Source organism: Poecilia reticulata, chromosome 22 (assembly GCF_904066995.2).
Source record: "Poecilia reticulata chromosome 22, P_reticulata-male-v2, whole genome shotgun sequence".
Taxonomy (NCBI): domain Eukaryota; kingdom Metazoa; phylum Chordata; class Actinopteri; order Cyprinodontiformes; family Poeciliidae; genus Poecilia; species Poecilia reticulata.
The window spans coordinates 663,452-688,090 of record NC_088851.1 but is presented as its reverse complement, the minus strand read 5'-3'; the positions used below and the strand labels follow the sequence as shown (position 1 = coordinate 688,090).

The following is a 24,639-nucleotide window of genomic DNA, read 5'->3' as shown; positions in this document are numbered from 1 at the left end:
TCTAGTGTTTTTATCCTCTGAACGTTTTTCACTGCGCTTGTACCGAAGTGGCAAATACTTTAGTTCGGTGGAAAACGGAATATCTCAGCACTTCCTTTTAATATCCTAAAATAATTTATAGACATATTGTGCATTTTTGAGCGGTACAGGAGACCAAGCGGTCTGAAAAAGTACCACTGGGTGGCGGAAATGGTTCGCTGGCCGGAGAAATATCCAGGCAAACCCAGAAGCAAGACGGAGCGTCCCGGTGGTCTGTCCTCTGAAGTAAGTAGGAGCTAACCCTGCAGGCTTTGCTCTCTGATTATAATGAGACATGGAGTAATTATAAATGATTTCAGGTTACGTTTTATATGTCTGGTATTTTGATACTCTGACCTCCTCAGTTTCTGTTAGCGGAAGCTAATGTTTATGTCAGCTATGCTACTTTAGCTGTTGGGAGGTGAGTCCGGGTATTTGTATCGTCTCACTCTGCACAGTTTGAATCTTAATCCATAAAAATGATCTCTGTGTGGTTCTTACAGTTTCTGTTTTGCCCAAAAGATTCCAATCACATTTCTAAGTCAAGTTGCTGACTGATATTTGTATACAGGTCCTTCTCAAAAAATTTGCATATTGTGATAAAGTTAATTATTTTCCATAATGTAATGATAAAAATTAAACTGTCATATATTTTAGATTCATTGCACACCAACTGAAGTATTTCATGTCTTTTATTGTTTTAATACTGATGATTTTGGCATACAGCTCATGAAAACCCAAAATCCCTGTCTCAAAAAATGTGCATATTATGAAAAGGTTCTCTGAACGAGCCGTTAACCTCATCATCTGAATCAACAAAGTAACTGCTGACCTGACTGCTGTCCAGAAGGCCATCATTGACGCCCTCAAGCAAGAGGGTAAGACACAGAAAGACATTTCTGAACCAATAGGCTGTTCGCAGAGTGCTGCATCAAGGCACCTCAGTGGCAGTGGCGGAGCTAGACTTTTAAAGTTGGGGGGGCCAAGGGGGGGCCAGGACTACCTCTGGGGGGGCAAAATTTTAAATGTGTGTGTGCACACATATATATAATTTAAAAAAATAACCAAACTGAATATTTGGTTAGTTTTTAAGCCCCTCTGTCATTTGACATGTTATAATTAACACCTTTGACTGGCGCACATGGAGACATGATAGACTTTACGCAAAGAGTTCATCACAGAGGCAACTAAAATCAATCAAATAAAAAATCCTTTCTGAATATCATCTCATGGACACTGAACTAAATGCGTCTTTCTGACCGGGAGCTGACAGCGTATTGAAGAGTTATGGACACCTTGGTTAGGAAGCTCTGTTTGGACAGGTCATTTGACAGGTAAAAGTAGTTCTGGTCGGACCAGAATTATTTGCCTGATGGTGTTCGGGCTTCTAATGAGTTTACATTTAATGAGTTTGGAGCACACAGAGAAAACCTAAAGAGAATGTGTGATCAAGTTGTGTTGATCTACTTATTGTAGTTTAAATAGAGGAATAGCACCTGACTGTTGAAAGAGGAAAGAAACTAAAGTGCAGATTCGTTAGACGGAAACAAGCGCAGTGCGCTGGGCAATAAATGCGCATAAATGCTCCACGGGCACTGGCCCCCCCGGCCCCCTCTTTGGCTCCGCCCCTGCTGGTACTATCAACCTTTTCAATAAAGAAACGCAGAAAATTAGCACACATGTCAGGAGAAGCTTCCAAACAGGCATTCTGTGGAATATTAAGTACAGTCAATGGTGTTAAATAAAACACGTGGGTTACGGCTGTTATATTTGAAATTATATTTGCCAGATATTCCCTTTTAGACTCTTTAACCGTGCTCTGGTAGAGACGCCAACAGTCTTTTAAAATCTGAAAAGTAACCTGCAGTTTATCCTTTTTTCACCTTCATTCAACACAGCGACATTCCTTCCTTGCAGCACGAGTTCTGTCATTAAACCAAGGCTCAGGTTTAATCCTTGGTTGCCTGGTTTTTAGTGGAGCAACCGAACCCAGGATGGTTTGACAGGAAGAACAGAACCAGGACCGGAGCTCTTCAGTATCGGAGTGGAGAAAGTCAGATGATCCACAGAGCTGAAGAAAAGCAGTAGAGAATTGAGTGGCAGTGGAAGGGTTAATAATCCGACAGCGCCGATCAGCAGCGCGAGTTTTAACTGCAGTAGGTGTCAAAGTAACACTGAATAAAACAAGCAGGTGATCCGAGAACACAGAGTCACAGATTTCCAGGTTAGTCACAGGCAGACCACAGGAAATAACCAGGTCCAGTGTGTGTCCGTGCTCATGTGTAGGACCAGATACAGCCTGTACCAGGTTAAAAGAGTCCAGAAGGCTTAAAAAGTCCTTTACCAGAGGCTTATCAGGACAGCACACGTGTATATTGAAGTCTCCAACAATAAGAACATGTTCATAGTTAGTTATAATCCCAGATAAGAAGTCAGAGAAGTCGCTTATAAAATCCTTATTATATTTGGGGGGTCGGTAAACGACAGCACAGAAAACTGGGTTTACGTGTCTTATCTCAAATGACGTAAACTCAAAGCTGGGGAAAGACGTCTGTAGAAAACACTGCTTACATCGGTAGTCCTGTTTGTAAACAGTCGCTGTACCTCCCCCTCTCCCCGAAGCCTGTGGTGAATTAAAATAAGCACAATCCACTGGTAAAAGCTCAGATAGAGCACTGGACTCACCAACACTCAGCCACGTCTCAGTCACACACAGAAAATCCAGGTTTTGGTGACTAAAAATGTCCCGAAGAATAAAAGTTATATTCGCAAGCGACCTGGCGTTTATCAGGCCAATCCTGACAGGAACTAGATCATGGGCTTCGACAGGTCGGGAAAACCGGCACAGCGGTCTCAGGTTTTGGAGACACCGTCGGCGCATGTTGATCCAGGAAGGGCAGGGACGGCGGTGTAGAGTTGCTTGAACGCCGACCACTGGCACCAAGCAGACATCGACGGGATCCAAGAAACGCCGAGGCACCTGAGAGTCCAGAAACGATCCATAAAAGCAGAACAGTGCGTCATGTAAAACTTCAGCTTCACCAGCTGGCCGCTTCGTCTACCGCGACGACAATGATGTCTTTGCCGTGAATGCAGCGCAGGAACCCGGAACAGGTGGCTCGAAATCTCCGACAGAAGCGGGCAAGGATTGTTGGCCAGCAACGTCAAATAACTCCATATCCTGGACCAAAGGTTGGACGTCTAGTAGTGTGTTGCGATCATACACCAGCAGAGACTCAGTTCCGTAGATGACACAGGCCAGAAACACTATAAACATAAGCAAACGTGAGAACGACAGATGAGCAGCCGCACACACCGGCGCCATCTTGGATCCTTGGTTTAAACAAGAAAACAAAAAGTGTCTATGTGCTGATAAAGATTCCACACAAGTAATAATAGTCCAGTTCAGTTTAACCAGTTACCAATCCAAGTTGGATTGACTGAATCAGTCATTAGCAGGTTTAGTTCAGTGTTTCACCTGCCTTACATGTTTTAAGTGTTTCCCTTCTGCCTCACCTGGATTGAATCTGTGGATGATTAACATCCTTCTGAGGTTCTTGATGGCAGCAGACGGTCATGCAGTCATCTAACTCAGCTGTTCTGGAACAGAGGCACATCTAAGCACGTCCCTAAGAATATCATAATAAAAAATTAAAAACAAGTGATGTACTATCGCAACAATTTAAAGCCCACCTGGAGCAGCCAGCCTTAAACTTCCTTGTCCACCACATGCTCTCCCAGACCAAATAATAGCCCTATTTTAAAAACTCAAATCCCACAAAATCTCACAGGATTTCATACTTAGGCCTGGAGTGGTGGGTAGGATGAAAATAATACAAAAGGAGACATGACCTAAATTATTAAAAATATTGAGGTCATATCTTTATGATCTCAATATGGGGCAAAACAGATTATTAAAAATATCTGTTTTGCCCCAAAATAACCAGGATTATTATGGGCACAAGACAATGCCCTTATTTTTCAATAAACACATTTAAGATCAAAGTAATATTGACAAACTTACCATAAAACTGCTCAGAGGAGAATTCAATTCAGAAGCCGGTTGCAAACAAGCCAGCAGCAAAGTGGCTGTTTGGTTGGCACAAACCACTAGTGTAAAAACAGGGAGCCAGACTGTACAACTCCTAGTAGAAACTTGTAGATGTTTTTGTGTCAACACATTATGCAGTCAGTAATAATATTTACAGACAAGTAAGAAAATGTACAGAAAGTAATCACAGCCCACTATTCTCAACATGTAGTGCTTAATTTGAAACATGATTAACCCCCACCTAGTAATAAAATGTTCTGACCCAGAGCTCAAGGAGGGGGGGAGGGAAGAAGGGATGAGATGAGGTAAAGAGGGGAAGGTTGGGAGGAGCAGGTGGGTGGTGGGAGGTTTGGGAGAGAGTAGGGGGAGACGAGGAGGTAAGGAGGGATGCAACAAACTGCCCAGATTGCACACAATGGTAAATCAACATTGAATTATAGTCATAATGGTTGTTTTTTGGTTGAAGTTGACAACTGAAGGTGGATTAACCATCAAACAACCATCCAGCTCTAGTCAATTAACTAGCGTTGAAACAGTGTCATTGAATCTGTGTTGTTTTGTGGTTGAAATCTAATGAATGAAATGCCAAAGTCTGATCAATGTTGAATCAATGTATGCTGTTTTGCCACACACCTTCCCCTCTTCTCCTCATCAGAGCTCTGGGTCAGAGCATTTTATTAGTGAGTGGGGGTTATCATATTTTTAATAACACTGTAGAGCAGGGGTCCCCAAAATACAGCCCGCGGGCCGAATCCGGCCCACCTCCACATTTGGTCCGGCTCCCTGAACAATACCAGAGAGCATTCAGATTTTTTTTTCATTTACCATATTTTCCAGACTATAAGCCGTTTATATGTGGATTTTTCTTCAACCACCAGGGGGCTCTTTAGCAGGAAATGAATCCTTGGAAGTCTCTGTTACTTGCGCGCCAACATTGAGCCCACAAGCAGCAAAATGAGTAAGAAACAGAGCAGATGTCTTTGGAAAGTTTCTTTGCAAAGGGGAAAAGGCCCAGAGAAAAGACAGGAGAATGGATTTATCCCGGACCGGTAGGTGAGTCCCACATTACAAGTCGCTCTGCGTAACATGCGGCGACCGGCTGCTAATGAGGCAATGAAGCTTCAAACTGCTTCACCACGTAGAGACCAAGCAGGCTGTGGATAAAAGCAACACCTCGGGTGTCATTGTCTCTCATCACTCAAAGATGGGACCGTCTCGTCGCAGAGAAACAAGCTCAGGGCTCCCGTTAGTCATTATCGTGCGTTAAAATTTTCACAAAAGTAAAATGTTCGTTTTTGTGGCGCTTCTGTTATTTTGAAGGGATATATAAACGTTACCAAGGCGACAAGAGTCAGAGCGTTTGGGCAGTGGTCGAGAGGAGATGAGTAGAGCTTGTGAGTCTTAAGTCTGGTTTAGATATGTCAGCTGTTTGGGATTCCCCTACGTCACCGCGCTTTTTGATTGGCTGCCTGTCACATTCAATAGGTCGTATTCTCGTTCCCAGTCAGGAAAAATCCCACAGGCTGCGATAAAAGGGCCAAGACAACCCAAATAGGGCATATTCAGTATTTAGTGGGAACACCAACATGCAGAAGTCTTATCTGACTGTTCATCCCCCCTCCCACTCCCCCTCTCCCGGGCCGCAACAAAATTTCCAAGTCTTGACCGGTCTGCGGTAATAAACAGGTTGGGACCACTGATTTAACACATACTAGTAGCAGACACGAAGGATCAGCACTTTTACTGCTACAGTTACCGTTCAGAAACTACCGTAATCAGTTCTGTTAAATCTAATCTTGGCAACTTTTTCTTTTACAACCCTAATAAATGTGATATTCAATTGACCTGTTATGACTCAAATGGTGGGTGTCCGCACCTCTCTGCTGCTGCTGCATCGCTGTGGAAAACCTGGAGTGGCAGAGATATCTGCAGCTTATATGTGTATGTTTACTGGTTAAAAAAAAATACTTTGGGGTTGTGGCTTATACTCCAGTGCGGCTCATAGTTCGGAAAATATGGATTTTTTCTGTGAAGAACCCAGAGAGGGTTATTTGATTGTGCTTTCTGGAAAACAATATATTTTTACATTTAGGCACTCCTACAAACGTCACACTTTTTCTGTTACAAACTGACTCCGGCCCCCCACCAGAGAAGGGAAATGTTATGTGGCCCTCACAGAAAAAAGTTTGGGAACCCCTGCTGTAGAAGATAGCGGGTGATGAGTCACTTCTGTACATTTTCTTACTTGTTCATAAAAATTCTTACTGACAGTTTGTGTGTGATATATTGACACAAAAACATCTACAACGTACTACAAGGTGTGGAGCGGTCCTCCCCTGCTATTTACATGTGTGGGATGTCCCAAACACACAGCTGCTTTGCTGTTGGCTTGTTGGCGAAAGATGTTAATTCAATGTTGAATTGCCATCATGTGCAATCTGGGTACAAAACAGAATCACAACTCAATGTTGCCAACACATAGTGCTTAAGTTAAAACGTGATTAAGCCTCACCTAAAATTACATTTGTTTCACCTGGAGCCCAAGGAGGAGGGGAGGAGAGTGGAAAGGGGGGTGGGCAGGATTGAGGGGTAGATGGGGCCAGGTGAGGGGTGGTCAGTGGGGGGAAAGGGTGTGTGTGTCTTTGGTGGGTGCAAACTGACCTGCGTGTTTTCAGTTCAGCAAAACCCTGTTAATCAGACGTCAATTAAAATCATGTGTGCTGAATTAGGGAAATGCCTGAAACTTGCAGGGCAGTGTGCCTGGAGGACAGGTGCTGAAAAACACTGGATTCGATGTTGGCATTTCAATTGGCTAGAGTTGGATGGTTGTTTGATGGTTGATCCACCATAAGTTTTCAACTTCAACCAAAAATCAACCATTCTGACTATAATTCGGCGTTGATTTAACATTGTGTGCTATCTGGGATCCCACTCATGTAAATAGTGGGAGTGGACCACTCCAGTCCTTGTAGTAAGTTGTAGATATTTTGTGTCAACAAAATATGTTTAAACAGCCAGTAATAATATTTACAGACAAGTAAGAAAGTTTACAGAAACGAAAGAATCACAGCCCACTGTTCTCAATATAGTGCTAATTTAAAACATAATTAACTCCCCCCTCAATAATAAAATGCTCTGACCCAGAGCTCAAGGAGGATGAGTGAAAGGGAGAGGAGAGAATGGGGTTGGGGGGGAGTAAATAGGGGAAGGTTGGGTGTGTGTGTGGGGGGGTGGAGGGTGGGGGTTGAGGTACTAGAGGGGCAGGACAAATGGTAGTTGGGGAGGGCTGGGGTAGGGGCTTGACAAACAGCATACTTTTAATCGAAATTGATAAGCAGTTTTTCCCAACCCTGGTTCTTAAGTCAAACTGACCTGCATGTTTTCAGGTCAGCAAAACCTTGTTAATCAGACGTCAATTATGGAAATGCCTAATACTTGCAAGGCAGTGTGCCCTGAAGACCAGTGCTAAAAAACACTGGATTCAATGTTGGTGTTTCAACTATTAAAATTTGACCACAAAACAACATTGATTCAATGACACAGTTTCAACGCTAGTTAATTGGCTAGAGTGGGATGGTTGTTTGATGGTTGATCCACCTTCAGTTGTCGACCTCAACCATACATGCAACCTTTGTGATAATAATTCAACATTGAATTAACATCTTTTGTCAACAAGCAAACAGCGAAGGAGCTGTGTGGTTGGGCCTCCTTGTAGTAAGTTGTAGATGTTTTTGTGTCAATATATCACACAGAAACAGTCAGTGAGAATTGTTATGAACAAGTAAGAAAATGTACAGAAAGGAATCGGCACCGACTATCCTCTACAGTGCTACAGTTACCCTAACCCTTTTCTTGATCTAGTGAAATCGAGCCAGTTTGTAGACCTAATGAACCGGAGACCTCCAAAACATTCCGAATCAGGTAGATGTTATCTACCATGAACCTGCTGGGGACACAATAGGTCTGATTCCAGTGGATGACCTGCTCCATAGCCCTTCCCAGCCTAGTGGCCAGAGCCTTGGAGAGAATCTTGTAAACGGTGCAGAGGAGGGACACAGGGTGCCAGTTCTTAATGTCCTGCAGGTTTCAATTTTTGGGCAGCAGGGTGATGACCGCCCTGCGGCAAGACAAGGGGAGTGAACCAGTGAGCAGACTTTCATTGTAGACGTCGAGCAGGTCTGTGGGCAGAATGTCCCAATAGGCCTTGTAGAACTAAACCGTGAGCCCGTCAACGCCCAGGGACTGCTGGCCCTGCATACTGAGGAGGGCTGCATGGAGTTCCTGAAGCCCCAGGGGGTGCTCCAGCTCGGAGTTGGTCTCCTCGGAGACCTGGGGTAGTTTGTTGCACAACTCCCATAACAGTTCCTTGTTCTCTTTATACTCACTGTGGAACAGAGAACAGTAAAACTCCACAGCCCTCCTCCTGATCTCACCTGGTTCACTCAGTTGCTGCCCTGTGTCCGACAGCAAAGACTGGATCAGCTTCCTCTGCCCGTGCTTCCTCTCCAAGCTGAAAAAAAAAGCTAGAGGGAGCATCCATCTCTGTGATGTTTTGGATCCGAGACCTGACCAATACGCCTTGGATTTTGTTTTCCAGCAGGATTGCTAAAGTTAGCCTTTTAGATTTGAGAGCTTCAATATGCTCTTGATGTCCTGTGGATTCACTAAGTTGTTCTAATTCCACAATGTTTATCTCCAGATCTCTCATAGATCTGGTAATGTCACGGGTGACATTCTGAGTGTGCTGCTGACTCAGCAGTTTTATCTGTACTTTCCCATAGTCCCACCACTGTTTAAGACAAGTAAAATCAGACTTTGTCTAAAACCAGTTCAAAAATAACGTAAAATCTCTTTAAAACCCTGATCATAAGTTAGAGCACTAGAGTTAGTGCCAGTAAGCACTTCTAGGTAAAATGTTTCTAATAAAAACTCTACCTAAAAGCAATGAATGATCTGTAAATGCCACAGGTAAAATCTGGCATGTTTTAAACACGTTAAAATGGTGTTTAAAACAATAAAAACGATCAAGATGAGCTAAAGAGATTCAATTTTCTTTCATGTGGGACCATGTATCCTGCCTGGAGCCTGCATGCATCCTCCTCCATACATCCACCAGGCCATGAGATGAGACCAGCTGCCGCAGAGCATGTTGGGGCACTAAATGCAGCTCTAAGTGATTACGGTCTAAAAACTCATTTTCAGTACAATTAAAATCCCCACCTATAAAAACATAGTCCTCAGACCCAACCGTTCCCCAATTTTCTCAAAAAGACGCTTTTTCTCTGCATTGGTGATATGAGAATAAATTTATAAAAACTATACTAAATTGATCAAACTTTGCTTAAACTAAAAGACACCTCCCCTGAGTAACATGTTCAACTTATGTAGAGTTTGGGGTGAACGCTCTCAAGAGGAAACCGAGCCCTGCCCTCTGGGAGGTGGCATTGGCTTAAAATGACCTCCCCCCTCCACTCTCTACCCCAGTCTGTCTCTATTAAATGATCACTGAGTTTCTTGTAAATAAATTACATCAATTTTCTTTTGGTTCAAGGTTTGGTAAATTAAAGCACGTTTTCCAGCCTCCCTTGCCCCGTTAAGATTCAATGATGCTATTTTAAAAGAATTCATATTGGGTAAGAAGCTAAAAACAAAATACCAAAAAACTATAAAAAAATATTAAAGTGCTACTGTGCATCATTTTACTCAGGGCTGTTTTCTAACTTTGGTCATTATTTTCTTTAGTCTAAAAACTTCTGTATCTGTAAAAGCTGATATTTCTTTGTTTTTAACATGATACCTTGCTGAGAAATAAAACAATTTTAAATTAGGAAAATGACTTTAAATTTTTATTCCTTTCAATCATTTAGTTTCTTTTAAAATGTTCTAAAAGATTCTGCAGGGTATATAGGTTCTTTACTGCTTGTTTGAGATACAGAAACCTCACTGGTGTCAGAGAACCAGCTCTCATTGTCACTGCTGTCCGACACCTCTTTCCTCTCTGCAGCCAGCTTGCTGGCTTGCACAGCAGTCACCACATTCCTCCGTTTGCTTCGCCTCTTTATCGGGGCTGAAACCTCCAACTTCATCACCTCACCTATCTCTCCCTCCACTCCAGCTCCAAACCCAACTCTGCACTGTTCTTTCCTTCCTTCTGTCCATCCGCCTGCACCTCTCCGTTCTCTCCCTGATCTCCACACACTAAATACTCCTCATCACCTCTCACTCCCTCCTGCTCTCCCTGCACACGGTCCCTCTCCCCTACTTTACTTTCACCCTCACCACATCACCACCATCATTCATCCCATCACCACACAACACCGTGCTTCCATCCTTTCCCACACATATACTAATTTTCTAACCTTTCCCGCTTTCCACTAACGACATCTCAACATTACCTTTCGCCAGCTCCTCTGCAGCGGGCTCCTCCGCTGCCACTGCGGGGTCCTCCACCATCCCAGCCTCACCAGGTGGGCTCCCCACCTGCTCAGCAGCAGCGGGCTGCTGCTTTGCTGAACTCAATGGGGCCGACCCGGCCTTGTCGGGACACATTTTTACAATGTGCCCCTCCTGACCACACCCAAAGGACTTCATGTTGAAAAAAGTTGCAAATAAAATGTAGTCAAAATCATCTATTTTTACATGAAGCCGCAAGTTATTCGTCACGTTGTTTAATATAAACAGTTGTCTCCTATGAGAGACAACATGTTTTAGCAATGGTGACTTACACCCTTATAGAACCTTTCTGATTGGAGATACCACCTTACCATGCCTAGACAATTCTTTAATCAAAAACTCGTCACTTATGAACAGAGGCACGTTGGACAACGTAAACTTAGTTGCAGGTAAAGTCAGCGGCGACACCTGTAAAAACGAGCCGTTAACAGAAACGCCCACTTCCACTAGCTGTTGAGCCTGCTGCACTTTCTCCGCAAACAAGATGACAGCTTCATTCATGCAAGCTGCCGATCTAATGGACCCATGTCCAATCATCTCTTCCACAGCCAAACAAACTTTCTCCTCACTGCACAGAGAACCAGCACCCACCTTGACGCCGTTCTTCTGTGGAGAAAGCCCCACTACCAACAACCATGGCGTCATCAGACGCTGGCCAGCCAGGCACGCCTGACGGCCACACCCGACCCACACAAAAACAACAACCTTAAAACGTGACAAAACTAACACAAAATCACAATTAAACAAGTAACATAAACACCAAGAGAAAAGAGTAAGAAAAACCCAATATATAGAATATACAAACACTCGCTCTCTTGCTCTTCTTCCATTCTCCTCTCACCCTCCTCTCACATGAAGAAGAAAAAGATGAATAAGAAGAATTATGGGATTTTTTTAATGTAATGGAAATATTCAAGTAAAATAAGATCTCATGTTTCACAATAATGTAAAATAGAACATGGAACTCCTCAAGGAAGTGTGGTAAGTCCAACATTATTCTCAGTTATGATTAATGATATGTTTAAAGAATTTGATGGAGCATTATGGAAAAGAGGGAGAAATGTAGAACATATTCTTTTAAAATTTCAGGAAGGCATAGATAAAGTGGCTAAGTATGGGGTAGAGTGGGGCTTTAAATTTTCAATTGAGAAGACAAAAGTAATGTTTTTTACAAATAAAAAAATTGGGGTTGATAAAAAGTTGTGTTTATATGGGAAAGAGTTAGAAAGGGTTGACTGTTTTTGTTTTTTGGGAGTAGTTTTTGATAAGAAACTAACTTGGGAAAAATCACAAAGAATATATTATGGAGAAAAGTAAAAAGGTTCTTAACATTATGAGGTGTTTAGCAGGGTTGACATGGGGTGCAAGCTTTGAATCACTTAAGAATATTTATGTGTCACTCATTTGATCAACCTCCTCCTTGGGCTGCCACCTTATCGTGGTGGAGGGGTTTGAGTGTCCCAATGATCCTAGGAGCTATGCTGTCTGGGGCTTTATGCCCCTGGTAGGGTCACCCAAGGCAGACAGGTCCTAGGTGAGGAACCAGACAAAGCGCAGCCCGAAGACCCCTTATGATGGAGACAAACTTTGGATCTGGTGTTCCCTCGCCCGGACGCGGGTCACCGGGGCCCCACTCTGGAGCCAGGCCTGGAGGTGGGGCACGATGGCGAGCGCCTGGTGGCCAGGCTTTTACCCACGGAGCCCGGCCGGCTCAGCCCGAAGAGGAGACGTGGGTCCCCCTTCCAATGGGCTCACCACCTGTGGGAGGGGACAAAGGGGTTGAGTGCATTGTGTTATAGGCGGTAGCCGAGGGAGGGGAACCCTGGCGGTCTGATCCTCGGCTGCAGAAGCTGGCTCTTGGGATGTGGAACGTCACCTCTCTGGTGGGGAAAGGACCAGAGCTAGTATGCGAGGCTGAGAGGTTCCGGCTAGAAATAGTTGGCCTCACCTCGATGCATGGCTCTGGTTCTGGAACCAGTCTCCTTGAGAGGGGCTGGACGTACTTCCACTCTGGAGTAGCCCACGGTGAGATGCGCCGGGCAGGAGTGGGCATACTTGTTGCCCCCCATCTCGGCGCCTGTGCGTTGGGGTTTACCCTGGTGAACAAGAGGGTAGCCTCCCTCCGCCTACGGGTGGGGGGACGGGTTCTGACTGTTGTCTGTGCTTACGGGCCGAACAGCAGTTCAGATTACCCACCCTTCTTGGAGTCCATAGAGGGGGTACTGGAGAGTGCCCCTCCTGGGGACTCCCTTGTTCTACTGGAGGACTTCAACGCTCACGTTGGTAATGACAGTGAGACCTGGAGGGGCGTGGTTGGGAGGAACAGCCCCCCCCGATCTGAACCCAAGCGGTGTTCTGGTGTTGGACTTCTGTGCCCGTCATGGATTGTCCATCACGAACACCATGTTCAAGCATAAGGGTGTCCATATGTGCACTTGGCACCAGGACGCCCTAGGCCGCAGTTCGATGACCGATTTTGTCATCGTCTCATCGGATCTGCGACCGTATGTCTTGGACCCTCGGGTGAAGAGAGGTGCGGAGCTGTCCACTGACCACTACCTGATGGTGAGTTGGCTCCGGTGGTGGGGGAGGAAGCCGTTCAGACCTGGCAGGCCTAAACGTGTAGTGAGGGTCTGCTGGGAACGTCTGGCGGAGTCCCCTGTGAGACGGACCTTTAACTCCTATCTCCAGCAGAACTTCGAACACGTTCCGGGGGACATGGGGGACATTGAGTCTGAGTGGACCATGTTCCGTACCTCCATTGTCTTATCGGAGCTACAGCCGCAAGGTTGTTGGTGGACACCTTCGGTGAGGGATGCTGTCAAGCTGAAGAAGGAGTCCTATCCGGCCTTTTTGTCCTGTGGGACTCCAGAAGCAGCTGATGGGTACCGGTGGGCGAAGCGGCGTGCGGCTCGGGTGGTCGCTGAGGCAAAAACTTGGGCGTGGGAGGAGTACCGGTCCGTCGTGGAGAAAAGAGAGCTGAGTCAAAAAGCGAAGCTCTTGATTTACCGGTCGATCTAGGTTCCCACCCTCATCTATGGTCATGAGCTTTGGGTCATGACCAAAAGAACGAGATCACGGAAACAAGCGGCCGAAATGGGTTTCCTCCGCAGGGTGGCTGGGCTCTCCCTTAGAGATAGGGTGAGAAGCTCGGTCATCCGGGAGGGACCCAGAGTATAGCCGCTGCTCCTCCACGTCGAGAGGAGCCAGTTGAGGAGGCCTCAGGGAAGACCCAGGACACGCTGGAGGGACTATGTCTCTCGGCTGGCCTGGGAACGCCTTGGGGTTCCCCTGAAGGAGCTGGAAGAAGTGGCTGGGGAGAGGGAAGTCTGGGCCTCCCTTCTGACGCTGCTGCCCCCGCGAAAATGGATGGATGGATGGATGGATGGATGGATGGATGGATGGATGGATGGATGGATCAAGAATAGATTATGGGAGTGTGGTGTATGGTTCAGCTGCTAAAACAACGTTAAAAAAATTTGATGTTATTTAAGCTAGAGCATTGAGAATTTGTTTAGGGACAGTTAAATCAATGCCAGTATGTGCTTTACAAGTAGAATCAGGTGAAATGCCATTATGTATCAGAAGACAGCAGCTAATGGTTACCGGTAATTATTGGATAAATTTAAAAGGACACAATGAAGATCATCCAGTTTAGAAAGTATTAGAAAAATGTTGGGAAAGAGGAAAGGTACAAATTATCAGTTTTGGGTGGGTTGGGGATGACAGAGCAAAAATATTTAATGTATATTATAAAGAATTTAGTCCCACAGTATTGTGGCCTTTGAGACATACATGGACATGGAAATATATTAATGTAGACAGATCACTATCAAATATTAAGAAAATAAATACAATAGATATTTGCCAAGAATTTTATCATCAAATTGTTGAGTATTGAAAAGGGACGTACAAATAATCATCAAAATATATTATGTGAGATTATGGCTGTTCATCATAGGATATGTGAACAAAATAAAAATGTATTATTATTCTGGACTCCTGCTCATGTAGGTATTTTGGGTAATGAAAGAGCAGATAGGTTGGCTAAGGTGGCAATTAAAAAAGAAGATATTGATATGCCAATAAAGTTATCTAAATCTGAAGGCAAAAGTATAGTTTGGAGAGAAAGCAAGAAGATATGGAAAATTAGGTGGGATAATGAAATAAATTGAAGATATTTATATAGAATACAAAATGCAGTTGATGTAGTAAGGATCAGAGGAATAAACAGGAGGGAGGAGATAATTATAAAGAGAATATGAACCAGACACCGTTTTTTGAATGGAACTCTTTTTAAGATGGGGAAACATTTTACTGGTTTATGTAGTTGGTGTAGAAACAATGGAACATGTTTTTATTAGTTGTAGAAAATATGCAAATCTAAGAAGATTATTAAAAACGGAATTAGGTTTTAATAGGAATTGAAATTTGAGAATGTGCTTGATCAGTTAAATATTGAGGGGAAAAAGAAGATTTTTAATTTAAAAAAAAATACTGGGATCTTTATGACAATTTGAGGTATAGATATTAGGATCCAATAGATGGCAATAGTGCAACAATAATGGATGCAAGCTGCAGTTAAAACCTAAAGAAGAAGAAGTACAATAGGGAGAGATACAAAAATTGAGAAGAAATGGAAAGTAATTTAAAAAATCAATGTATTTAAAAAGAGTTTGATTATCCTATATTAAAAGTAGAGAATGTTAATATAATTTGAGATGAGGATAAAAAGATTAGGTATTGGCAAGATTATTTAGTAAGATACATAGCACAAATAATATTAGTGAAGAGGGAGGAAAAAGGAAGAGAATATACACTCAGTATTAAAAATTTAATACTGAGTGATGAAGAAATAATTTTTTTGAATGCTGAGTTTACCAAAGTGGAATTGAATTGTGTGCTTAAAAAGACCTAAAATACAACGGCAGGAAAATATAAAATTTGATATAGAATGATAAGTCAACTAAGTGATAAGTCAAAAGATATAATATTACAATTATTTAATAAAATCTAGGAGGAGGGAAAATTACCAGAGTTATGGAAGGAATCTATTATTGTACTGATAGCTAAACCAGGAAAAGATCATTCAAAACCAGAAAGTTATAGGCCAATAGCATTAACTTCAAACTTATGTAAAATAATTAAAAAATTATTAATAATAGATTAGTGTATTATTTAAATAAAAATTGATATATTTCTAATTATCAAAGTGGTTTTTGTAAAGGGAGGAGCATTAATGACCCAGCGTTATGTCTAGAGCAGTGGTTCTTAACCTTTTTTGAGGTACCGAACCCCCCAGTTACATATGCGCATTCACCGAGCCCTACTTATTCCACCCCCCCCCCCCACACTAGAGGGGGGGGGGAGCATATGATATGATGTGGGTAGTGTGTAACCACTACTAGAGGCAGTAGCAACCCCGAAAAGATGTGACTAAGGAGCAGATTTAGACTATAAAATTTGGTCAAAACTGTGAGCTTTGCTGAAGTAATTAAAAACCCATGTTCAAATCCATGCTGAGAGTGGAACTCCTTCAATCAGTGCTCCTCCGCAGCTCTGATTGGCTAAGCAATGTAATGTGATCCTCTGCAGCAAGTGATGGCAAAGCGGGGCGTCATCACGACTTTACACAAGTGTGTCCTTACCTCCGCGACAGAGGCTCCGCCGAACCCCTGAGACCGACTCACCGAACCCCTGGGGTTGGATCGAACCCAGGTTAAGAACCACTGGTCTAGAGCATGAAGTTAGAGGAGCTCAAGTAAACAAAAAAAAGTGTAGTGGCAGTAGTTTTCGATACTAAAAAAGCATATATGATATGATGTGGGTAGAGGGTTAATTAATTAAATTACACAAATTGGGGATCAAAGAAAAATATTTGAATGGATTAAAGACTTTTTAACAAACAGGAAATGACATGGTAAGAATTGGTGAAATAGTTTCAGGTAAATATGTAGTGGAAAATGAAACGCCATAGGGGAGTATTATAAGCCCATTATTGTTTTCTGTTATGATAAATGACATATTGGAAAGGTTGTTCACTCTTTGCAGATGATGGCCAATATGGAAAAGAGGGAAAAATGTTGAGTTTATAGTAAAGAAATAACAAAAGGTCATTATTGATATAGAGTTGTGGGTACTGCAATGGGGATTCAAATTCTCAGTGGATAAAACGAAAGTAATTATATTTTCTCAGAAAAAGACAAACAAGGTAATAGAATTAAAATTATATAATCAAAAAATAGATCAGGTAAAGAGTAACATTTTTAGGTTTGTGATTTGATGAAAAATTAAAATGGAATATTCACATTCAAAAGATTGTTGATATATGTAAAAGATTAGTTGTGTATGTGTGAGTGTATGTTTAGTCAGAAATTATTGTAAGGATTGGGTATGAAGTAAAAGTAGGGGAAAGTATATAGATCATCACGAAACACACTCCATACCAGTAAGTGGCAGTAATGCTACTGAAAGTTTGTTGCCAACCGCCAATAAAAACCAAGAAGAAGAAGAAGAAGAAGAAGAAGAAGACGCAGCTTTAGAAACAAACAAAACCCCAAACTCGCTCGGTGGCCCCACGTTCATTTCAGAGTTCCCGAAGTCTTTTGAAAACGTGACCTAGATAATCGTGTAGAGGCAGAATGTAAAAGGAACAAGGGAGTGACCCACGGCGAGCTACGAGTTCTGTAGCTGTGATAGTTTAGCAACTTACTACAGTTTAGCCTAGCTTACATGTCTATGGCGTCCCCAATAGATCTCCCACTGGTCGGCTCGGCTTCATCCTCACTCCCAGCTGCGGAGACAAAGCTGCCTTTTCTTCGTCAGCAGCTCCACTCTGCGGTCTCCTCCCCCGGCAGTGTGATGGTGGAGTCGGTTGACGAAGTTGAGGGTTTGTACGTGGCGGTGGAACGCTGTCCCCTGTGCACCACCTCCCGCCGCAGGCTGACTTGTGCCCGGTGCATTCAGGCCGGAGACTTCGTATTCTTCGACGGGAGGAACAGTGAAAGGTAAAGGTTAGGACTTTAGTAAGGACTAAAATCTGCTATACTTGTGTTTTTCTGTGTAACTCCCCCACCCCTCCACGAGCAGCGGAAACTGGCAGGCGGAGAAGAGCTTTACAGAAGAGCCCATAGAGGTTACTTAAACCCACTTCCATTTCAGTATTTTTTTTTGATTAATATATGTTTATAAAGCTATGATGATTTTAATATTTATCAGTCCCCAGTTAGTTTTAAGTTGTATATTCGACACTCGGACAATGGTTTACTGCAAAGATCGTTGCTTCTTGTACTCATGTGACAGAAACGACTTAGCTTGGGGGTAATCAGCATTTTTAAAAAAACTTTATTTAGTCAAAGTAAACACAAACAAGTATGGCAATTAACAATAATGTAACTCTATTGCTGGGTTTCAGATGACGTAACATTGACGTCACCCAATGGAGATGGAGTGCAGAAAGTAAATGCAGCCTGTTTACTCCGGTTGAGCCAGCATCAAAATGCCTAAAGTCTGAGTCCTGTATGGTTGTTCCAATGGTTCTAATAGAGAGAAAGATAAACGTTATTTTCGTGTTTCAAAGGTAGTTGGTCAAAAGGGAGTTTATTATAAAAAAACTTACCAAAAAAAGAAGAGAAAAGTGGATCAACAACCTACAGCTGAAATCAGGTGGTGTGAAAACTAACAATGCCAGTTTGCAGCACCACTTTCTAACAGATAATGATCTAATCTTTTAAATCAGGGATGTCAAAATCCAGTCCTCAAGGGCCACAGTCCTGCAGTTTTTAGATGCGCCACAGGTACAAAACACCAGAATTAAATGGCTTAATGCCTCCTCCTTGTTGTGTAGAAAAGGTCTCCAGAGTCCTGCCAATGACCTAATAGACCCTTTTCACAGTGACGCCAGACAATTACTTCTGGTGTGATTTTGCCTCGGGAAACCTGACTGAAAAATTCACGGATACTCATTATCTTAAGGATATAAAGGTAAGGTTATTACTCATTGTCAAGTCACCATTCTCTTAACTGTGTATAAGATAAACAGCCTCCGATAAGAGAGTAAACCAGCTAGCAGCAGCTTTAGCCACAGTTGGGTAAAATATACACAGCTGTCTGTCAGAGCGAAATTGTTAAAAGTTTCACTTTCTATATTAATGTAAAATCACTGACATCTTCCAATACTGTTGTTTATTAAATCATTTTAAATATTGACTTAAGTGCCAAATCATTTACATATTCTGATGTGATTCATAATTTCTCCTTTTGTTTTGTTGTCCATCTTTCTCAACAGTAGTCGACCTAACAACCTACCATATCTGAGATGGTCTTGTTCCTCTGTCCATGGCAGATTCAGTCAATCAGCTGTGGGACATCTGCTGCCTAGTCAAAGTATCATGGGCCTCTTGATTTAAAAGGAGACGAACCAGTACAGAGCCTCCCTCCTCCTGCAAGTCACACTTGTTGGATGAACACTCACTACTGCAAGCAGCTGTGTTAGAAATAAAATCTTTGTGTATCTATCCTGTAATTAATATATATAAATGTATCTATTAATAAATGAATTGATGTTGTGTAGAGTTCTGTAAAAACTATTGTAAATAGCTTCTCTTGAGTAATCTACATATGTACAACTTTTACATTTAAATTGCATCTTTTTGTAAATTTTACACATCTGGCAACAAAGTATGTGGAGGAGAGGAAATGCTAAAATTAAAGCTGCCATTGTGGAACAAAGAAATAAGGTTTGTGGCTGTTTCTCCCAAACATCCACGCAATAATTATATTAAACACTATACATGGTTAAATTTATATATATATATAATATATATATATATATAGTTTTGAAAACTATAACTATCAGTGACATGCAGTGAGGTTCTTTGCTGGTGAGGCACTGACTTACACCCATGCATGTTATTGGACGTACGGAAATTTCGCGCAGGCATACAACATTGGGGGGCAAAAAGACTAATCTTTTACATGTCGTCCATAGCCACGTTAACTCGGTGAAACTTAAAAATGTAGTTATTAATTTCGTGCTATGATCCACAGCAAAGGAAAAGAGGTATTCATCAAGCTACAAGCAGACTCGTTGCCATAGCAACCGACGACAATGCCACTTCACGTTATAGGATTTAACACCAAAAAATTAAATTAATTGTCTAACATAAAAAAAATAGTTTGGGGAGCTCGCTTTGAGCTCAGAGTCTAAGAGGCTTTTCCTTTATCAAACAAATTTTTTTTGGCCTTTTCTTTAGTGGAAATATTGATGGTGATGAGAATTAATGATAACCTTTTTCAACCTTTATTGCTCCACTGTTGAAAATGAGGCTCTAATATTCACAAATGACAGTGAAATAAAATCCAGTCCAACATCGGATTTAAGGTGATTCCTCTGGAACCTGTTGGAGGAAAAACATCCCAACTTCAGAAGATTGTATAATATGCAGTGTGCAGCTCCAGATAGTTATATGGATCGTCAAGACGCTGGGTAAATCCTCAAGATTATATTAGAAGTCTTTTTTACAGAGATAATACGGATCACATATTTGTTTGAGATGCCTCGTCTGTTTCAGCAAATTTAGGGCATTAGCCACTCATTGTGATCAATTTGTCTCTGTTTTGAACCGGAGAAATCCACTTCTGGACCTCAATCTGAATTTTGTGCGTCATCCGGGTCACGTGTCTGAAACCCAACAATAGAAGGCATAGCAGAGGCAGGCTTAGGAAAAGGAACACAAAAGCAAAATTGAATTTAAAAAAAAACTACAAGAAGAGGATTAATATTTTAGGATTAACATGAATTGGTGGATGATTCCATTAATATTTCAATCAGGCATTCATACGTTTTAATACATTTTAGAGATTTCAAACATAACTGAAATTCAGATCGAATCCTTCCAACTTTATTTATAAAGCACTTTAAAACAACCACATCTGATACAAAGTGCTGTACAGTAAAACACAACATAGCAATAAAAAAACCTAAAGAACTAAAGAAAAACTAAACAGTCTTACAGTTTAAAAACAAAAACATACAATTTAAAAACTAGATCCCGCTGGTGTTGAAAGCCAAGTAAAATAAATGGGTTTTAAGACGAGCTTTAAAAGTGGACAGTGAAGGGGCCTCTCTGACCTGCAAAGGCAAGTCATTCCATAACTTTGGGCCAATGACAGAGAAAGCCCTGTCCCCTTTGAGCTTCCTTCTGGATCTCGGTATCTCCAAGAGCTGCTGCTGACCTGAGTGACCGATAAGGTACGTAGGGGTGAAGAAGCTCAGAGTGGTCAGCCGGGGCAAGATTATGCAGTGATTTAAAAACAAACATAAGAATTTTAAAATGAATCCTAAAATATACAGGCAGCCAGTGAAGTGAGACCAGGACAGGGGTCACATGTTCCCTCTTTGGAGTTCCTGTTAAAAGTCGTGCAGCAGCATTCTGAACCAGCTGCAGACGTGAGAGCAGCGACTGACTGACTCCCAGATAAAGTGAGTTGCAGTAATTCAATCGAGTCGAAATAAAAGCATGGATCACTGTTTCAAAAAAGATTTCACTGACGCCAATCGCCTTAAATGATAAAAGCTGGACTTAACCACGGCTCTGATTTGGCTGTCCAATTTAAAATCACTGTCCACCTTAAAACCAAGATCTGTAATAACAGGTTTAAAATATACCTCCAAGGGTCCCAGGTCAGGAGGAGGACTCACAGGAGCCACTGGGTCCAAACACCATCACCTCTGTTTTGTTTTCATGAAAATTTAAAAAGTTCAAGGCCAACCAAGCTTTAATATCACCTAGACATGCCATGAGTTGTTAAATGGAATGGACATCCTTCTGCTTCAGGGGCAAATAAATCTGACAATCATCAGCGTAACAATGAAATGAAATCCCATGTTTCCTAAGTATAGAACCCAGAGGCAGTAAATAAAGAGAGAAAAGCAGGGGGCCCAGAATTGAGCCCTGCGGGACACCATAAGACATTGAAGCAGCAGATGATTCAGAGTCACTAATTTTCACTGAAATTGTTCTGTCCTCCAGGTAAGACCTGAACCATTTAAGAACAGTGCCATCAATACCTTCAAAGTGGTGTAATCGCAATATTAAAATGTCGTGATCTACTGTGTCAAAGGCAGCAGTTAGGTCAAGTAAAATCAGAACAATATGGTTACCAGAATCACATGCAAGAAGGACGTCATTAAAAACTCTTATTAAAGCAGATTCTGTGCTATGAAGAGTTTTAAAACCTGACTGAAAACCTCCAGAATGCCATTGTCATCTAAAAACTGTGTCAGCTGACAGTACACAATTTTTCTAAACCTTAGAAAGAAAAGGCAGCTTGAAATAGGCCGATAATTAGCCAGAACAGTAGGATCAAGGCCAGGTTTTTTAAGCAGTGGCTGCACTACTGCATGTTTAAAACTAGAGGGACCACACCTGAGGACAGACTGCTATTTATAATTGCAAGAACAGGCTGCACTATGCTAGATAAAATATCTTTAAAAATGTGGAGGGACAGGATCACGGGGGAACCTGATGGCTTAATGTGGCCAACCACGTCCTCTAAAAGTGAACAGTCACAGGCTCAAACTGAGTGAAAGCAGCAGAGCAAGGACCGAAACAGAGGGGTCAGAGTCAGGAGCTGTGATAAGAGCCCTGGTACTACCAACCTTTTCAATAAAGAAACGCAGAAATGATCACACATGTCAGGAGAAGCTTCCAAACAGGCATTCTGTGGAATATTAAGCACAGAGTCAATGGTGTTAAATAAAACACGTGGTTATGGCTGTTTGAGGAAATGATATTTGCCAAATATTCCCTTTTAGCCTCTTTAACCATGCTCTGGTAGAGACGCCAACAGTCTTTTAAAATCTGAAAAGTAACCTGCAGTTTATCCTTTTTCCACCTTCGTTCAGCACGGCGACATTCCTTCCTTGCAGCACGAGTTCTGTCATTAAACCAAGGCTCAGGTTTAATCCTTGGCTGCCTGGTTTTTAATGGAGCAACCGAGTCCAGGATGGTTTGACAGGAAGAACAGAACCAGGACCAGAGCTCTTCTGTATCAGAGTGGAGGAAGTCAGATGATCCACAGAGCTGAAGAAAAGCAGTAGAGAACTGAGTGGCAGTGGAAGGGTTAATAATCCGACAGCGCCAAACAGCAGCGCGAGTTTTAACTGCAGTAGGTGGCAAAGTAACACTGAATAAAACAGGCAGGTGATCCGAGAACACAGAGTCACAGGTTTCCAGGTTAGTCACAGGCAGACCACAGGAAATAACCAGGTCCAGTGTGTGTCCGTGCTCATGTGTAGGACCAGATACAGCCTGTACCAGGTTAAAAGAGTCCAGAAGGCTTAAAAAGTCCTTTACCATAGGCTTATACAGCACATGTGTATATTGAAGTCTCCAACAATAAGAACATGTTCATAGTTAGTTATAATCCCAGATAAGAAGTCAGAGAAGTCGCTTATAAAATCCTTATTATATTTGGGGGGTCGGTAAACGACAGCACAGAAAACTGGGTTTACGTGTCTTATCTCAAATGACGTAAACTTAAAGCTGGGGAAAGACGTCTGTAGAAAACACTGCTTACATCGGTAGTCCTGTTTGTAAACAGTCGCTGTGCCTCCCCCTCTCCCCGAAGTCCGTGGTGAATTAAAATAAGAACAGTCCGCCGGTAAAAGCCACCAACACTCAGCCACGTCTCAGAAAATCCAGGTTTTGGTGACTAAAAAAGTCCCAAAGAATAAAAGTTTTATTTGCAAGCGACCTGGCGTTTATCAGGCCAATCCTGACAGGAACTGGATCATGGGCTTCAACAGGTCGGGAAACCCGGCACAGCGGTTTCAGGGTTTGGAGACACCGTCAGCAAATGTTGATTCGGGAAGGGTAGGGACGGCGGTGTAGAGGGGCTTTAACGCCGACCACTGGCACCAAGCAGACATCGACGGGTGAACCGGAATGAACTTTCTCAGAAACTCTCTTGGAGATCCACTCTCGATCTTTTCCGGCAACCGGATGATTTTAATATTCTGCCGTCTGGAACGGGCCTCAAAATTGATCAATTTCACCCGAAGAGCTTCGTTCTCCGCCTGCATCCTGGCACAGGTCTCCAGTTTGGAAAGGCGGCCCTCGTGATTGGATGTAGCTTCTTCCACCTCCTTAATCCGGTCGACGAGGTTTAATAAAAGATGCCTGGGTTGAAGCTAAGGTTGCTTCAAGATCGTTTGAAATATATCATTCATTGTATTTATTGCAGCAAGGATGGTAGAGGATCCTGTATCATGCTCACATGCTAGTTCAGCTTCTGTTGCGGTTGTCTCTTGCTTAGCTAGCTCCAGCAGGTGCTGCCCAGTCGTCTCTTCCGAAGCCTTATCTGGCTTCTTTCCTTTATCCGCCTTGGGTTTAGTCATCCTCAATGTCAAAACAGTCGGTCAGAGCACGGGGAGACCGAAATATGAGTGAAATATCAATGTAAATATGAAATAATATTTAAGTGGTGGGGAGCCAGAGCCAGAAAAGAACACGTCTACTCCATACAGTGCTCACTAGCGCCCCCCCCCCCTCCCCCCCGGACGAGTTCTTCTGTGTTAATAATACCTATATTTCCACGTTTCATTGAGTTAATGGAATTGTTCTACTACAGCAACGCAGCTATGGATGTGTGAAATTTCCCAATGTAAACAATAACATGCAGGGATTATATATTTGTAAATTTGATTACGATTAAGTCAGTGATTCACCAGCTATGAACCTCACCGCACGTCACTGAATATACACAAAATACACAAAATATTTGTGTATTTTGTATGATGTCATACTAGTGTTTGACAGGAGCTCTTGATTGTACTTGTCTCTATAGATACTCTGATAAATGGGGAAGGCTACAGAAGCTCGAGGAAGAGAAGGAAAGACTCCAGCAGAGGTAAAACATAATGGAGCAAGTTACAAATGCATAATCAGCTTGTGATTGCTATCACTATTAAGTATTAATAATGAATTTTTACAATTTTTAGTTTCTCAGAAAAAAACCACCTCCACATTGTGTTAGAAATATAAGATATGGTTGTTATTTTTTCTCAGTGTCCTACGTGTGATGGGCAGGCAGATACAGGCTGATGAGATGGT

General features: G+C 42.4%; 2 protein-coding genes across 3 annotated transcripts in view; one reads left to right on the top strand and one right to left on the bottom strand.

Annotated features, from left to right (window-relative positions):
- Positions 1-178: 178 nt before the first annotated feature.
- LOC145549934 (uncharacterized) lies at positions 179-15,615 on the bottom strand. Its single transcript, XM_081602928.1, has 2 exons — positions 3,535-15,615; positions 179-3,285 (listed from the first exon to the last, which is right to left on the bottom strand). Exon 2 carries the CDS (start codon positions 2,897-2,899, stop codon positions 1,904-1,906), a length of 996 nt encoding a protein of 331 aa, XP_081459054.1. The 5' UTR covers positions 2,900-3,285; positions 3,535-15,615; the 3' UTR covers positions 179-1,903.
- Positions 15,616-17,012: 1,397 nt separating this feature from the next.
- The window catches only part of atg14 (autophagy related 14), a 49,710-nt gene continuing 42,083 nt past the window's right edge, over positions 17,013-24,639 (top strand). Inside the window, exons 1-3 of one of the 2 annotated variants that reach the window (XR_014085760.1) lie at positions 17,013-17,529; positions 24,374-24,436; positions 24,595-24,637. Coding sequence is in view for 1 of the 2 variants with exons in the window: in XM_008398629.3 (XP_008396851.1) it covers positions 17,255-17,529; positions 24,374-24,436; positions 24,595-24,637 (381 nt within the window). In the remaining variant the exon portion in view is untranslated. The remainder of the gene's footprint in view (positions 17,530-24,373; positions 24,437-24,594; positions 24,638-24,639) is intronic. The other variant, XM_008398629.3, reaches the window with a different exon arrangement.